General features: G+C 38.6%; 2 protein-coding genes across 2 annotated transcripts; one reads left to right on the forward strand and one right to left on the reverse strand.

Annotated features, from left to right (window-relative positions):
- Positions 1-1959: 1959 nt before the first annotated feature.
- Positions 1960-3936, forward strand: LOC133731639 (uncharacterized). Its single transcript, XM_062159021.1, has 4 exons — positions 1960-2353; positions 2512-2634; positions 2736-2897; positions 3137-3936. The coding sequence occupies exons 1-4, from the start codon at positions 2220-2222 to the stop codon at positions 3696-3698; spliced, it is 981 nt and encodes a 326-aa protein (XP_062015005.1). The 5' UTR covers positions 1960-2219; the 3' UTR covers positions 3699-3936.
- On the reverse strand, positions 3901-8813 carry LOC133731638 (U-box domain-containing protein 33-like). Its single transcript, XM_062159020.1, has 7 exons — positions 8319-8813; positions 7822-7940; positions 7314-7423; positions 6287-6839; positions 5543-6094; positions 4682-5404; positions 3901-4243 (listed from the first exon to the last, which is right to left on the reverse strand). The coding sequence occupies exons 1-7, from the start codon at positions 8614-8616 to the stop codon at positions 4061-4063; spliced, it is 2538 nt and encodes an 845-aa protein (XP_062015004.1). The 5' UTR covers positions 8617-8813; the 3' UTR covers positions 3901-4060.
- Positions 8814-17640: the final 8827 nt, after the last annotated feature.

A 17640-nucleotide genomic window follows, 5' to 3' on the forward strand; every position in this document is an offset into this window, starting at 1 on the left:
AAAAGTTATATTAGGGCAATAGAGGACTATTAAAGGTCTATTGGAGGGCAATAGACATTTTAAATTGATGTAATCTCCTCGTTTTTTTCTTTAATTAAAGTTTTATTTGTCTAAATTTAAGGAGATTAGTTCCTATTCCGGCGACTGAAAGTTCTATTGGGGGGCAATAAACGTTTTGAATTGATGTAATCTCCTCTTTTATTTTTCTTCAATAAAAGTTTATTTGTTTAAATTAAAGGAGATTAGTTCCCATTTCGGCGACTGAAATTTCTATTGGGGGGCAATAAACGTCTATTAGGAGGCAATAGAGGTTTATTGCCCCTCTATTGGGGGAAATAGAAGTCTATTGGGGGGCAAGAAACCTTTCCGGCAACCTATGAGATCTCCGACGACCTCTTTGGGGACCTCAGGCGAGGTTTTCAGAGAAGTCCGGTGTGTGGCAGCCGGTGACCAAAACTCTAGAATTGAGGTAAATGGACAAAAACCCTTTTCATAAGGGTAAAAACTCCAAATGGTATTTGAAATATTAGGAAAGATATTCTTTTGCACCTACACATTTTTTCAACCCCAAAAGGTACCTGAAGTATTGTGCCGTTACCAAATATAGTACTTCCCGTTAACTTTTTCGTTAAAGTTCTCTATGTGGCATGCATTTGTTTGGATAAAAACTCCAAATGGTACCTGAATTATTTCAAAATATTTTTTTTGTACCTATAAATTCTTTTTTTTTACCTCATATGGTATTCTCAAGTATTGCACCGTTACTAAATATAGTACTTTCGTTATGTTTTGGGTTTAAAGTGTTTATGATTAATATGTATCATATGTTTCGTAACCTAGGTTTATGATCAATAAATATTAGATTAGTATGTATCATATGTTTGCTCATTTACATATTGATCATAATCACTTGGTTGTCTTTTTTACAAATAAGCTACAGAGCATATGATACATATTGATCATAAACTTAAACTACATCTTATATAATTAAGCCAATTCTTGAGGGAATAGTTAAATTTTTGAACTACCATATATGCCCTCACATAATATAGATATTAATAAATAAAATTAATTATTTCTATACAAGGATAAGATAGTCAATTGACTATATCATATTTCAAAAAATTGCAATTTTCTCATGAAAAATGAAAAATATTTCCAACATCAGGAGAGAAACTGTTGTAACTTTTTAAATTTAAAAAAATAAAAATAAAAGCTAATTGACATGTGCGGACATATGATGCATATTGATAATAAATACTTAAAAGCCAAAACATATAAGTAGGCCACTTTAATGAGAAAGCTAATGAAAGTACTATATTTGGTAATAGCGCAATACTTGAGGTATCATTTAAGGTAAAAAACAAAAAAATACATTTTGCAACAGTTCAGAAAATACATGCTATGTAAGCGACTTAAACGGAAAAATTAACGGAAGTACTATATTTGATAATTGTACAATACTTTAGGTACCATTTAGGATAAAAAAAAATTATAAATACCAAAAAATATCTTACTATCATCCTGCCCACATTTTTCACAGTGGGTTAATTTCAACGTGTTCTTTCTTACCTTGCATTTTTATTAATCAGGGGCTTCTTGAACCAACCCCACTAGAAGAAATTATGACATTGGCTCTCTTTATGTGCAGGCCTCCACTCTAAATCCGCCCTATATACAATTGCTACGAACAAACAAACACTCTCTGAAATTTTTGAATATATGCAGGAGTGGCATTCACACACTGCATGTGAGTACAAGAGAGTTGTATTGAATACTGCCACGTACAAGATTCAAAACTCATTCTGTGACTCGTTACAATTTCAAACCATGCTGTCTGGTAGTGAAGAAAATACTGATGTACGTTGACTTGAAACCTCGATATTTATGATACAATTTAAAACTCCAATGACTAATCAAATTCAAACTTTGCTTTCAAGTTGAAAATTTCAATTCAAAAGCCATACGGCATATCAATCCCACGCACACGTTGGTTCCATCAATCACTCAAAATTTCACTTTGAAACCTTCTTCTCCTTTGTAACACTCCCTTTTATGTTAAACAAATGAAGTTTGTGTCTCAATCTTCAATCTGATTACATATGCAGCTCTCACTTTGTTTGATAGGTGGATTTTAGGTGTTGTGCTTGTTTTATAGTTGTGCCAAACTCGATCTACAAACCTTGGTCTGTTTCCTTCTCATTTTTCTCATCTCAAACATGTCTGTCTTGAGCAACCATAGTGGTACGACTGCACCATTGTTTCATGAATTGAAGAAGCAAGCTTCCTTCTTTTTCAAGGAGAAGATCAAGAACGCAAGGTTGGTCCTTACAGATGTAACACCAGCTCAATTGTAAGTACTGCTTATTAGAATTTCACTCCTTTTATTTGTTATATGGGTTTAGACGTTTAGTTTGATGATCTGGAGGTTTTGATTCATGAACCTTGCTATTTGGGTTTGGATTAATTCTGATCTGAAAAACTTTCTGGGGTTGATGTTTATGTCTAAAGATTGACTGAGGAAGCTACAAATGGAAATCCATGGGCACCAGACACAAGGACTTTGGCTTCAATTTCAAGGGCTGCTTTTGAACTCGATGACTTTACAAGAATTGTGGAGATTTTGCACAAAAGGTTTTTGGCCTTTTCGCACTGTTCCTTTTCTCCTTAATGCTTCTCATCTATGATGATTTGGTTAAGTATTCATCAGATTCAATTACTTATAATTGCATCAGATTCCTCAAGTTTGAGAGAAAGGACTGGAGGGTATCAAACAATTCTCTGATTGTGCTTGAAAACTTGTTGACTCATGGACCAGAGAGTGTTGCAGCTGAATTTGAGGTTGACAAAGGTGTTATTGAACAGATGGGAGGCTTTCAGCACATAGATGAGAAAGGGTCAGTAATCCTGATATGACATTTTTCTTGTACCATATATTGTTTGGTGTTGTGCTTTTACTAGTTAGACTGGCAATCTGGCTGATTGATCCCAGTGAATTCTTATTTGAACGTATTACGTGTGGTTGATACTTGATACTGCTGATACTCGAGAATCTGACAACGCAACTTTTTCACCGTTTGGTAATAGAACAGCTACCCAGTATGGTTGTAACATATGTATAATTACATGCATGCAGATTCAATTGGGGTCTTGCAGTTAGAAAAAAGTCTCTGAGAATATTGAAGCTGCTACACCAAGGAAACTTTCTCAAAGAAGAGAGAGACCGAGCTCGAAAACTAACAAGAGGCATTCAAGGATTTGGAAGCTTTTGCCAGAGAACATCTTCGGCACAAGGCATTTTAAGAGAATCATCGTATGAAACATATGGAAGGTCTAATTCTGACTTCGTCAACCATGAAGATCAAGAAAATCAGCTACCATCCCCCAGTATTGAAGATTTACCAAAGAAATTAGGAGAATCGAAGCAGAATAATGAAAGCGTAAGCACCGACTCTAGCAAGGAAGCAGGGAATTCAAGCTCTAGGGATGGTCTGGTGGCTGAGAAACCTGAAACTCGAACAAGTTTTAAAGAAAACAAGGTTCCAAAGGAGGTATTAGATAAATGGAACTGCGAGGAGGCGTTTAACCCACTTCTTTTGGGTGATAACAAAGATGAGTCCAGAATTGAACTTTCTACTGAAGATGATCACCCTTTCAGTGACACTAACAATCAAAGTGCATCTTCGTTGCTTGTATAAGAAGAAAAGAAAGATCAGGAGTCAGAAAGTTTCTTCCACTGCATGTGGAATGAGACTGAGTTGAGAGGTTATTGTTCCTGTTTTAATTTTGGGTAGATAATAGATTCTACTACAGAAGACCAGGCTCTATCCTAGTTCTCCAGGTTAAAGCAAGGACAACTATTGAATTAGTTATTTTACAATCCTTAGAAGACACATGGTCTAAATCAGAAAATCAGAAATTAATTATTGCTGCTTATTGTATAATTGATTAATTACTGCACTTTCCATTAATGATTAGAATCCAACTAACTTCCCTATTATTTCATGATATACAATGGTTACAACAACCTAAATCTGCAAAATATGAAGTAACTGAGATTTCAACACTTGCAAAGCCAATCTTGAATAGCAAGCCGTAGGGCATGGTTGGGAGTGAGATGCAAGTGACTTAATTTCAAATTGGTCATCGGAGAAGTTTCGCCGCCATTTTGCAACCATTTAAGCAGAGCTTCCCCTTCATAAGTAAAGCCATCAGCTGCCACCTGAGGGTCATGCATTATTTCCTGAAAGCAACCAATAATGTGCATAAGCCACAGAAGGTTAAATACAGACTAGCATGCAAAATCCAGTCTTGGTTGGTTTTGAACTATGTTTACCACCTAGCTCTTACGGTCATGTTGAAAAGCTTGGAGCCCTTCCGCTGCAGAATTTGTGACTTCTGAGCTTCTTTCACAAGTGCCAAACCCAAGTCCTAAGTCCTAATAAGAATGAACTATGATGTTTCCTTCTTATTAATTTTTGTTTCCTTCTTATTGGTACACCTTCTCAAACTGAAGAAGGAAAACTTAATTGAGCCTTATGTTACCAGATGTTGGAACATTTAGCAACCGAGTTTGGAGAGTCTAATCCTAACTTGTTTAGGCTTCCAGGAATGAGCTATGAGTTCACCTAGAGGTTGTGTAAGTGCTACTCAACAGATTATATTCACCAGTATCACTAACCTGACGGATTGGACACAAAAAAAAGGATGGCACAGATCGCTCTTCAGAGACATGCAACTGCTCGAATTCTCTTACTAAAGCCGGTGTAAGCTCTGGTCTTTCCCTGCTATTCAATTCACAGCATTGCAACCCAAGCTGTACCAATCGCTTTGCCACGGATTCAGGCCACTCTCCAGCTGATGAATCCAGAATTGCTGTCAAATTTCCACTCAGAAGTGCTCTGCGCACCTCACTTGCTAAGCCAACTGGAGGCCTTCTGGTGACTAACTGCAGAATAATTAGCCCAAAGGAGTAAATATCGGATTTGGGTGTCAACACTCCAACTCTCTGAAGCTCTGGATCTGAGTAAGAAAAAGCACCCTTTGGTTCAGTGAACCGGCGGAAACTTGCAGAGCAGAGATTCTCCTCGGTTACCAGCCTGCAAATCCCAAAATCACAAATCTTGCATCTGAGTTCCGAATCGAGTAGTATGTTTTGGAGCTTCAAATTACCATGGACAATCTTTTCAGGTTTGGAAGAGTGCAAGAAGCAAAGGGCACTAGAGATTTCAGCAATTATCCGTACTCGGGTCTTCCATGTCATGAAAGAAACATTACTTTTTCGGAAAAGATGGTCTTGGAGGCTCCCATTTGGTAAATACTCGTACACAAGGGACCAGGCTTCTGGACACACACCAAGCAAGGTCACAAGATGAGGGTGCTGTATTTTACAAAGAACTTGTACCTGCATGCACAAAAACAAATGTTGTCAGATCTACCAAGCAAGATAAGGATTAAGGGGTACTATTTGGTAGAGGCAGGAAAAGTATGACCATCTCTTGAAGTACAAGTGCAACACTAATATTTTAATCATGTGACAAACCTCTTGTTGAAACTCTGATTGTCCTTGCATGTTATGAGGGTGTAGCTTCCTTATAGCAACAGTTCTTCCCAGCATTTCCCCCTTATAAACACAACCATATCCTCCCTGCCCAATCTTAAAGCTCACTGAAAAATTGCATGTTGCAGTTTGCAGATCTGACAATGAGAATTCTGCCAGCTTGAGCAATTCTTCAACAGACCCAGTGAGACCATTGTAGTTCGCAGCTCCAGCTTGTCGACGACTTCTCCACCGTTCAAGCCAGCGTAGGGCTTCCATCTTCTGTCGTTGGATACCCTGTTTTTCTTGGCAGAGAGCTGCAATTGAAGTCTGAATTTGTTTTACTTCTCCAGAAGCTTCTTCTGACCTACGATTTGCTTCCTGAACTCGACTATCTAGAAGAGCAATATTTCTCATGGTATTCCTTATATTCGTGGAAAGTTCTTCCTTCTCCTCCATGATTTTTTCTTGTTCCTCCAATGTAGTTCTCAGGGCATCCTCAGCCTCTGTTCTAAGTTTAACTTCACGTGCATGGGCAAACTCAAATGCTTTAACCTGAAGATATCGGAGGAAAAACAATTTTGAGGTTACTAGTAATTTCGGTGGTTCAGTAAATCAACTATGTCTTAATATTTACATTCTGTTTTCCAATATCACAGAAAGCTAAAAATGCCATATCCTAACTTCTAGGAGTCATAATACTGCAAATGTTCTTAAACTGTACTACAGACACCAACTCATAGTTACCTTGTCAATAGCTTCCATGGCTTCTGATTCTAATCTTTTGCACTTCAATAGCTCTGAAGATGCCTTCTCCATCGATGCCTCAGCTTCTAGCATAGCTTCCGTAAGCCTACTACATAAATCAGAATCTAAAGACACCCTTCCCTCAGCAGAACTATATCTTGAACCAGAGCTAGAACTTGTTCTGGTTGAACTATGAATATTGTGGGGTAAGCATGTATGGGTAGAACAAGATAAAGTTGATGATGATTGAGCGGCTTCTGACCGAACTGATTCACTCTGAAAGCAGTTACTGATTCTGGAAAAATCATTATTGGCAGAACCGGACTGGAGACACTCTGGGTGAAAACCCTCATTCTTTCTATGTTGAAATGATTTAAAACTTTCTTCAGATGCAATTTGCAGTTGACTGCAGGAAGGCAGAGAACTTTGGCCCTCCGAAGCAGCTCTTGTCCATAGAGGTTTCCCTTTGTTGATAAACCATATTTCACAGAACAAGGGAGCGTTTTTGGCTGCATAACTTGCTTTGCTGGAGCTCCTTTTCACCTTCATGCAACTATATTAGAAATTAGTTTCTTTATTTTTATATACAATAAAAAGTAAATAAAACCCTTAACTGCAAAACAATATAACATTTCAAGTTCACAACAAATCAGGAATAGTTATTTTGCGCACTTGGAAAAAGAAAAAGATTTAGAAAGCGGAAATTCACAAGTGCCTTTTTTTTATTTTTATTTTTATTGTTTGGTAGATTTACTTGGATACCCAGGTCAACTCCTACTTTCTGGATAAAGTTGAACCCCGGTCCACTCCCTTGGAAGCAGGGCATGAACACTTGAGCATAGCCTAATCAGTTCAAGCCCACACATTATCAATGTTACAGGAACCAAGTTCGCCATCCAGTAATAGCAATTTTCCACAGACCAGAGTATCAAGTCTAATTATGTTCTTTACAAGTATATCAAATTTCGAAAGAGAGAACCATTAATTTCCAGTGATAAAGAACAGAAATGGTTTATGCACCACTTACTTTTCTGGTACAGCCCCCATAACAAGCTTCCTAACTCCATATCTATGCACTGATTCTACAATTCCTTTCTGAATTTCATCAGCTTCAACCATCGCAATGCTTGCTTTAATCTGTAAAGTAAATGCTTACACTATTATACTTATTCAGGTTCTTTTGGATAATATGTAGTTTCTTTTCATTTAAGAAGCAGTGTCATTTCAAGAAGTATAGAAACTTGCCTCATAGAATAGTTCTTGACAAATTTTTAATGCCAACATTCAACTACTAAGAATTAGCCCCACCAATAAACGAAAAAATAACATGCGAGGAAACAAATAACTAATTGTGCCACCTGAAGCAGTGAATTAGAAAGGTCTTAAAAGGAAATAAAGCAGGAAAGAACCAGTGTTTCCACCGAATAATAATTAACAAAACTGTAGGAGACTATGGTTCCTAAGATTCTGCACTATGACACATAAATTTATAACTGTTATGATAGTCAAGACTACACATACAGACGAGAGCACACCTTTTCTCTACAGCAAATACTCAAATAACTTTGCAAAAACTTCATTTTCTGTTCCTTTTCCTCCCTCCTGAAAGCACACACCACTTCAGCATTTGCTTTACTTGCAGGTAGTTTCCCTACTGCATAATGTAACCAACAACAAAATACAGTTCAGAACAAATCAAAGGAGAAAAAGGAACACAAAAGAAGCTCAACCAGGAAAGATTGAATCTTAGCTTTTCCATTAGGAAATATTGCATAATTAAAGCCAACTTTGTTAGATTCTCTCAAGAACCCTTTCCTTTCTCAAATGCCAAACAATACCAATTGACATTCTATCCACAAGGAAACATTTTATTTCTGCATTAATTTTTCAAAACTCAAACTTGAAACCCCTTCATCAATATTGCACAGAAAACATAAAAGGCACAAACTTTCCGTAAAAAATTACAAACTTCAGAAAAGTTGAGAACGCATTCATAAAAAAGGAGAATAATTTAGACCGTTTTTTTACTTACAGAGAGTTGGAATGAGCTGAGAAGGTTGATGAACATGAAGTATACAAATCTCTCTACCACCAAATTGCTTCAAACTCCAACGAAGCAAGCTCACAGCTTTCTCCACAGACTTGCCAACCGCCACGTGTACCTTGTCAAAGCCACCATCACCACCACCAGTTTCTTCAAAAATCTCCGGCAACTGAGAAGTAGTGGCCGGCGAGTCAAACCCACGTGCAAAACTCGCCGGAGATGAGAACCCAGAAGTGGGTTCCCCGGCGTGGTGTGGAGGAGGATGTGAAGGCTGCATGAGCTCCATAGATGGCTAGCGGGTCAAGTAGCTCCGGTGAAGGTGGAACTGGGCTTTGAGGGTTGTCGGGTCGGGTTGTGGTGCAGGTGGGAGGTTCATGTGCTAGTCGTATGAGTGAGATTTTGGGGGAATGGTTTTGGAATTATAGAGAGTTGGGCTCGAGTGCTTGACGTTTTGTGCTGACTTGAAAATGACGGAGGTAAAATGATGATGGTGGAGGAGGGATTTCTTATTTCTCTTGGTCAGTGTTTTTTCTTCTATGAGAAAAAAGAAATAAAAATAAAAATAGGAATATCATCAATCATCTTGGGCATCATTTGATTCCCTCGAAGGTATTTTCAACGAGAAGAAAAAAATGTCTTGTAGGTGGTAGGTATATAGATTAAAAAAATGTCTGGCAGATGGTAGGTATATAGATTATCTTATTGCGCTTACGTACTTGGTAATAATAAGATAAGAGAAAGAGCAATAAAGAAGTTATACGTTCAACTATTTTGCTGTTGATCTAATGAATTCAACTTCTATTTCAAAAAAGAATGTCTGTGTTCAAGTTTTTTAACTATTTGTGTAGTTTATTTACGGTAGTTTAAATTTGTATTGTTTAAAACGAAATGTTTTAAGACTTATCTATCTTCTAAATTGTTGTCTACATTCTCATATTATAGAACTTAAACAAAATACAATAATTTTTACGAGATATAGGAACCCTAACAAAGTTGTTGGTAATGCGACGAAAACTAGAAATTTATTGGGAAAATGCAGGAACCTTATCGAGAATAAAATTTGTTGAGATATTGAGTTTTGAGAAGGGAAATTTTTTTTTTTAGACAAATTGTTCGAAATGGTCTTACCATATCTTTTCTACGGATTTTGGTATGAATATCTTATTTTCTTTATGGTATTGCAAGAGTTAAGAAAATAAAAGATTTCAAAACTTGCTCTCTTTCTTTCCTTAGCTACATGGGGTGCTGCAGATTGATTGCAATGAATGTATGTCAGTCATTACTTGGTTGGTCTCTTGCTTTCTATCTAAAAAGAATGTGGCGCTTTTAGTTGGATGGTTCGTTTGAAATGAGCTTAATTTGAGGGTGTGGTCAAACAAATTTGTTTCTTTGACTCACTTACAATTTCAAGATTAGATCCTATTTTCACTTATATGTGGTTTCAGTCTACTTTGGCTCTTCCTCGTAGTATTGCAATGAGGGCTAGGGCAGTTTGGTCCCCTCCTCCTTCAGTTTGGCTTAAGGCCAATCGTGACGGAGACTTTGATTTGTCCTCCAAATCTAGTGGATTAGGAATGGTTTTGAGATGCTATGGGTGATATTGTCGGTGGGGTTTGCTCTGTTACCTCTCCTGATTTTGTTGAGGCCATGGCTTGTAGGGCTACTTTTCTCTTTGCAATGCAGTTTCATCTTTCTCTCATTAGTTTTTGAGACATATTGTCAAAGTTTAGTTTCTGCTATTGAGGCTGAGGGTGAGGAGGGTTGAATTATTGAGAACATTAACTTTTCTCTTGGGATTTTAGTAGGTTCTTCCTTGAGACATGTGTATCGTGAAGTTAATATGGCTGCCCATAATTTAGACTTTATTATTAATTGTAATATGAACAAAGTCTAAAATAATTGTTCAAATTCAAAAAACAAAAAACAAAATCTAAAATAGTAAGATGTGATAGCACTGCAATTTCTCCAAATGAAATGCAGGCTGTCGCTTTAACCGCACATGTGCTATTAGGTGAGGCGATTAAGAATATATGTAGTATTTAGATGAATGACTATCAAATTATACCAAAGAAAACGACGCGTTCCCTATATCAGACTATGAGACAAAGAAAAGTTATCATTTTCATTTCCCTTTAATACTTGTATTACATCATGGCATTCAATCTTGTCGTAGGATTGGAGGAATCAGTCATAGATAATAGATTCATGGGAGGCAGAGCAATTGTCAATTTATTCAATTCAATTCATTTCTTATCAAAGACTTTAAGATTAACATTACCTAACAAATAACCATCCCACCATCAGTGGCGGAACCCTTTGGGGGTCAGTGATAGCCATGGCCCCCCGCGCCCAAATTTTTTACAAATTCCTTATAGAGTCTCATAAAAATGCATAAATAATTCAATAAAATCACTCATTTCTTATAATGGTCCCTCTCCCAATTTAATACAAGAATAAATTCAGAAATGACAATGGGTACATCTCAATATAAAATATTCTTAAATTAATTGTCATCTGTCCTCAATTTTCGAGTTGGTTTCTTACTTTCTTTAATTTTCTTCTATTAAATAATGTTTACTACTCTGTGGTTTGTTCAGTCCCTGAACTTTTAATTTCATCAAAAACACCCCTCAAACTATCATTTCTCATCCAATAGATCACTACGTCATGATTCCGTCAAATGAAGCCGTTAAGTAGCTGATGTGGCATGCCAGCTTAGCATTGGTGGGGCCCACATGGCAGGCACAATTTCAAAATTCTATAATTGTTCAAGTAAATCCAGAATATGTGTCTGGCCCAAACTCTATGTTACTTGCTCTAGTTGTAATAGGGTTATGTTAGAGATATTCTCGGAGATATTCGTAGATATCCAATCATTGTATGATTATGTTTCCATGTACAACTCTGTCTCTATGCTTGTAATCTTCTATATAAAGAGACCCCCATTATCAATGAAAGCACGACCCAATTCTCTCCAAATTTCAGTTTTCCTAAAACACGTATCAACACGAAATCCTAACCCTGAAACCCTAAAATCATAGTCTTCAAACCCTAGCAACCACCGACCCCCACCTTGAAGCTCTCGATCCCAGAAACTCAGAACCGAAGGTTAAACCACCGAAACCGGCCGAAAATGTACCGAACCAGCCCTCCAAGAAAAAAAAAAAAAAAGGATTCCTGCCCGATTCACAAGCTTCCAAACCGCCTTTCATCGTCAAACTTGGCCACCATCGCCGCCCTAACCCTAGGCTCTAGGAACTGGAACCATCTCTCCAGAAACCTGCCACAAAGTGACCGGACTGGCAGCAATCCGCCAGTGAAAGAAGAAAAAAAAAAACGTAGCCCAAGACTCGGCCCACTTCCAAATAAAAAAAAAAAGAAACGCGGGCCGGAAGAAGAAGTCAAGGCCCTGCCATCTGATCCTCAACAGGCCTGGGCCGGAAAAAAAAAGAAAAAAAAAAAAGAAAAAAAGGGAAGGGTAGCCCACAGCCAAACAATTCCGGCCAACCACCACCAAGCTCCGGCCACCTCCGGCCACCTCCGGCGACGATTTCCTGCCAAAAAAAAAAAAAAAAGGAATCAGGAAAAAAAGGAAGGGCAACCCACAACCAAACAATTCCGGCCAACCACCACCAAGCTCCGGCCACCTCCGGCGATGATTTCCTGCCACCTCCGGCGACTTTTCCAACGACTTTTTCCGGCAATTTTCTACACTTTTCAAGGTATGTTTTAAAGGTTCTATTAGTTCCCGTTTTTGAAGTTTTTTATTGTTTTTCTCTTCTTTTTCCTCAGGGACTTGCAACCTTCATTCTTCTACCCCAATTTCTTTTTCATAGGGGAGACCAAAAACCGAACTGTGGGGGTTCATGCTCACTCCAAGCTTGGAGCTTGTAGAGTCCTCCAAACTTAGAGTTTTTTGAGAAGTTATGATCGACCACAAACACATCATTGTTTCTATCTAATCCAATACCTCTTGGAATCGAATTTCTTGGAACCGACTACGCTCAGAAATTTTTAATTTCTTGGGAGTGATTATGCTTAGAAATTTTATATGTTTTCATGGTAGCCTTTTTTGCTCTGAAACTAACTCTTTTTCTTATTCTCTTTCAGGATGAGTAACGTGAACAAACTGGTGTGATGCAATATCGTATGTAGCTATGCTCATTCGTCTACGACCCACCGCCACTCAATCTACCTCTACGTTACAGCTAGTGACTGGGTACCAGTATCTCGTACTTACGCATATTTAAGTATGCCATTTATGTGCTAATTGCGCTGCCACAACGCTCGATGATGGGTCCTTAAAGACGAATGGGCAACTACGTTGGATTTGATGAGACAATCGTCCACCACTTAAAACCCTTGTTAGGCGATCTCTTTACCGCTAGATTTGCGGATTGTCACTTTGATGAGACAGTCTTCCCGTCGTTAGAGGGAGATAAGATGACGAATGTTCAGCAGGAACGACAGGAATTGTCGTGGTCTATCCCCACTATGTCTCATCTTGATCCTCGCTAAAGTGACGAGATCACACATATCTACTATAAACATGTCTGCAAGGATGGACGTAGCGCCACCATACACGGAGGTAGGTATGGCACCAACGCCATAGAGAGTGGCACTCTGGCGTTACAGGCCATGGCCTCAGCTAGGATGTGTGGGAGGCCCGTGGGTTCGAAGGGTACTTTGGCACAACTCAATCCTTTGATCATCGACACTCAAAATCCATCTCATGAGAATCTTCCGGATTATGGTTATCGTTGGGGGACTCTTCAGCATCAGAACATATTCCTAAGAATATAGAGCTCTATGAAAATTACACTAATGTACATGAGACGTGAGATAGAAACTCCATCATGATTGATGATGTATGCGCGCATTTCATTGCGCATGAGTTTGTTGAGTCTGATGATATCAAACCACACTCTGTTGATGAATAGATGCCAACGTAGAGAAATTTGGCCTAAATGGAAAGAAGCGATCCAAGTTACGTTGGATTCTTTAACGAAGAGGATGGTTTTCGAGCCAGTGATGCCAACACCTCCTAATATAAAACCTATTGACTAATGGGTCTTTGTTAGAAATTATAACGAGAGAAAGATATGGCAATCTCGCCTTATGGCGCAAGACTTCTCACAAAATGTCATGGAATCGACTACAATGAGACATATTCTCTCGTAATGGACGTCATTGCACTCCACTACCCTGTCAGTTTGGTAATTTCCGAATAAATGAACATGCAGCTTACAAATGTGTTAACTACATATCTCTATGGGGATCTAGATATGGAATATACAAGAAGGTTCATGGTGAACTTCATTAACCCAAGTCAAGTGGCTTCAGACCACGGAGCGCATTTGCAATGAGGTTGAAACACTCACTAAAGTGACTACTTGATTGGGAAGGTATATGTAAATGCCCGAGTGTTTCCATAACAAGTTTAGGATTCTATCGCCGTTCATGTTGAACATGATCTTTATTAGAAGCCCTTAAAGAGTTAAAGGAAACCGCTTAACACTTGAAATCCGAGTTTGAGATGAAAGATTTCGGGAGAACATGATTATGTCTCAATTGGGAACTTGAGGATCGTGTTAATAGATGCTTAGGCATTTTGACAAGGTCAAGCCTTCATGCACCCCTATGATCGTCTGTAGTCTTGATCCTGAAAAGGATCCTCTTCGTCCGAAGGATGATGACGAAGATGTGCTAGAGGCAAAGGTGTCAAGTTGGAGTACAATAGGCACATTATTGTACTTAGCTCAATGCACAAGACCGGACATCTCATTTGCAGTGAACTTGTTAGCTAGGTATAGCTTTGCGCCAACGTAACGCCATTAGATTAGTGTAAAAGATATCTTTCGATACTAGAGATGTACAACTGATATGAGCATACTTTATCCCTGTAGAGAGATGATGGATTCAGACCCATCACACACCTAAAACGCCGCCAACACTGGCTTGCGTCCCCTCTCCCCATCCCAAAAAGACAATAGTGTTTTGGAAGGTTTTGCTGATGCTAGGTATCTCTCTGACCCACACAAAAGGTTGTTCCTAAAACTGGTTAAGTGTTCACCATGGGTAAGACCACGATATCTTGGAGGTCCATAGAACAAACCCTTGTCGCTATATCTTCAAACCATGCAGAGATGATTGCTATTCATGAACCGGTTCGTGAATGTATATGGCTTAGATCCATAATTACGCATGTTCGAAGCAATTGTGGTTTGAAGTCTACCACATATGAGCCTACGAGCATTTAAGGATAATGCTGCTTGTTTTGAATAAATGAAGTAAGGCTACATCAAAAGTGACAACACTAAGTGTAATCAGCAACAACAGACTCTCCTCAAGAACCTGTGGCATGTGGTCTCCCAAAAAAAAAAAAAAGACAGCATGTGGTAGCCGGTCCCACCATGCTTAAGCTGATGAGGTGGCTCTCCTCGTCCAACACGTCCAGCCTCTCCGTGATGTTGTTGGTCGAAAGCCTGAGATAACCTGGACCTCGCGAAGCTTGCCAACGTCACCTTCCCCGATGATGACGTGGCAGCTCTTGACGAAGTGCTTGTATACTTGGCCGGGAGTTGTCAAGCGTCGTGCCAGACTACCGACCACATAGTGGAGACGGGAGCAGCAATCTCCTACATTATGGGGAGCGGGATCGGGGCGCACTGCTAAGATCATCATCCCCAACCGAGATCTCCAATCGCCATCCATTCCTCGTTTGGCGGAGATGGTGCAGGGACGCTGAGATCTTCATCCCCAACGGCCTCGCCAATTCCTCGTCCAGCAGAGATGGTGGTTGGTGTCCACTGGTTGTGACTCGCTGAGTCAACTCGGTCGAGAGAGAGAGAGAGAGAGAGAGAGAGAGAGTCTGAGAGGAGTGTAGTTTGTTAATTAAAATGAGGGCAAAACTATTATTGATGTTTAAATTGGGTAAATGGGATTAAAAATTTCTTAGTGGAGTAAGTGGGCAATTTTTAGGTTCAAATTGTGTAAATGGTCAATATCCCAATTCGTTTAAACACGTATGTATCGAATTTTATAATTCGTTGTTTTCATATATAGTTTATGGCCGAATTTTTCAAAAATATTTTTCATTAAAAATTCAAATTATTCAAGTACGTATTTTTTACGTTTAATATGATAATGTGCAGCACAAAGCTTGCATCCTTAGTACGACTATGTACATAGGAGAAGAAGTAGACGCGTTTAATATGATTCTTTCTCCTTTTTTGTATTAGGGAATGTCGTTATGGGGTAGTAAAGACTATTTATTATTGTAATGATAATGTATTTAAACTTCGTTTGACCATGCATGGGTAATAAGAAAACTTAATTCCATATGTATTTATATTGATTCAAATTAAAAATAAAAATCTGACCTATGCAACACAAATTTATGTCTATATATGCCTGTATGTACAATTTTTTTTTTAAATAGAAGTTGATCGATATATCAGATCAACAGCCTCAATGGCCAGAGTCTACAAACACTAAAAATTAGAGGTGTGGCGGGGAAACAATCAACCATCTACCTAGCCCTGCAGTTCATTACAGAACAAGGTATGCTTTCATAAAAATGCAAGCCTAATACAAATTTTGGATGCAAGTCATGTAATAAAACAAATCTTTGAGAGAGTAAACCCTAGGGTTTTTAGCATAGAGAGTGACGGCGGCGGACCTAGTCCTCTTTGTCAAATCTAGCAGAGGCGAGGTATCTCGTCATTCGGAGCGATCAAAGGCGGTTCTCCAACGGACAGGGAGGTTGTCGCTTGGGCTGTAGAGGAGGATTCGACGTGAATCTCTGCTCTTTAGGCGGCGGTTGAGTCGAGGTCGTGAGTCTCTGGTATTGCGGTTTCGTTGAGGTCACGAGGCAGGTTGGAGGGATCTATAGGATTTGACTGGTTAGGGTGGTTTCTGATCGGAGTTTGATGCTGTGGTGGAAAGGGCGACCACTGGAGGGCTGACGACTGTGAAGGCAGACTAGTAACAGAGAGTTGGGGCTACTAGTCTTTTTGCTCGGGTGTGGGCTTAGGACTTCAGACCAGGGCTCAAACTTGGGCTGATGAGCTCCTTTTGTGGGTGTTCAAGGAAGGTGTTTTGCCACCCTCATTTATCACTTAATAATGAGGGTGGGCCCGACCTAACAGTTGAACTTTTTTGGGTAATTGGGTCAGTATATGGTTCAGGACCAATCATTTTCAGATCATGACTTCTATGGGAGTTGGTAATTATTATTATCTGGAATAAAATTAGATTTTCAAGTCTAGTATGTGTGGCAATAGCTTCTATGAGCTTTCTGAGATGTTTCTATATTTCATTTATACCACAATTACATGTAGATAGGTGAGGTGTAGTTTAATGAGTTTTTTCCTTAGAAAGCGAGGTTGTTCATGCATATGTATGTACACTGAATACTGTTCTCAAGTAATAATCTTCCCATATGTACATATTTTATTTGTACCGGAATTAATGTGTAATTGAATGAGTTTTTCCCTTAAAAAGCGAGGTTATTCATGTTTATGTATGTACAATGAATATTGTTCTCAAGTAATAATCTTTCTATATGTACAATATTCATATGAAGATTCAAAGTGTCACAATATAATATCTACATATGCATGTACGTACAACGAATATTGTTCCCACATAATAATCGTCCCATATGTACCAATATTCGTATGAAGATTCCAAGTCTCACCAATAGTATATATAGCTTATTACATGACCGATTAAACATACAATTGTAGTCTTCAGTTTACATAGTTCATTGTCCAACTATCCTCTGCAAACTGTTTTACTGCATACCGACAATGGCTTTTTCCAAAGAGAATTTAGGACTGCTCCTCATGATTTGCCTCAAAGCTATGCTCATCTGCTTGTTGTTTTCTACTGGAGTCGAGGTTATTGATGCTAGGAAGATTGGTTACGTTTCAATTAAGGCATCAGCCGGATCAGTACTTCCTCCGGCTGTTGCTCCTTACCAAAGAGGTTGCTCCCCAATTACAAGGTGTCGTACTAGTCCCAGTCCTCCTTATCCTCCTACACATGATAATCCTCGATCATCAGCTTCACTCTATTAATTGTTACAAATAAAAATAAAGTTGGAACACTTACCCCGGGTGTTATTCCACCTATTGCATGAATATATTATCAATGCATGTATGTCAAGCATGATCGATTAATGAAAAAATAAGCTGTCAAATTTGAATTTCTTCAGCTAATTATCTTGATCTATATAATAAATCTCTTTTTTAATTGGGGGTATTCTTACTCCTACAACATGCTGTGAAACTCCATTTTTTTGATA

This window comes from Rosa rugosa, chromosome 2 (assembly GCF_958449725.1).
Source record: "Rosa rugosa chromosome 2, drRosRugo1.1, whole genome shotgun sequence".
In the NCBI taxonomy this organism is placed as follows: domain Eukaryota; kingdom Viridiplantae; phylum Streptophyta; class Magnoliopsida; order Rosales; family Rosaceae; genus Rosa; species Rosa rugosa.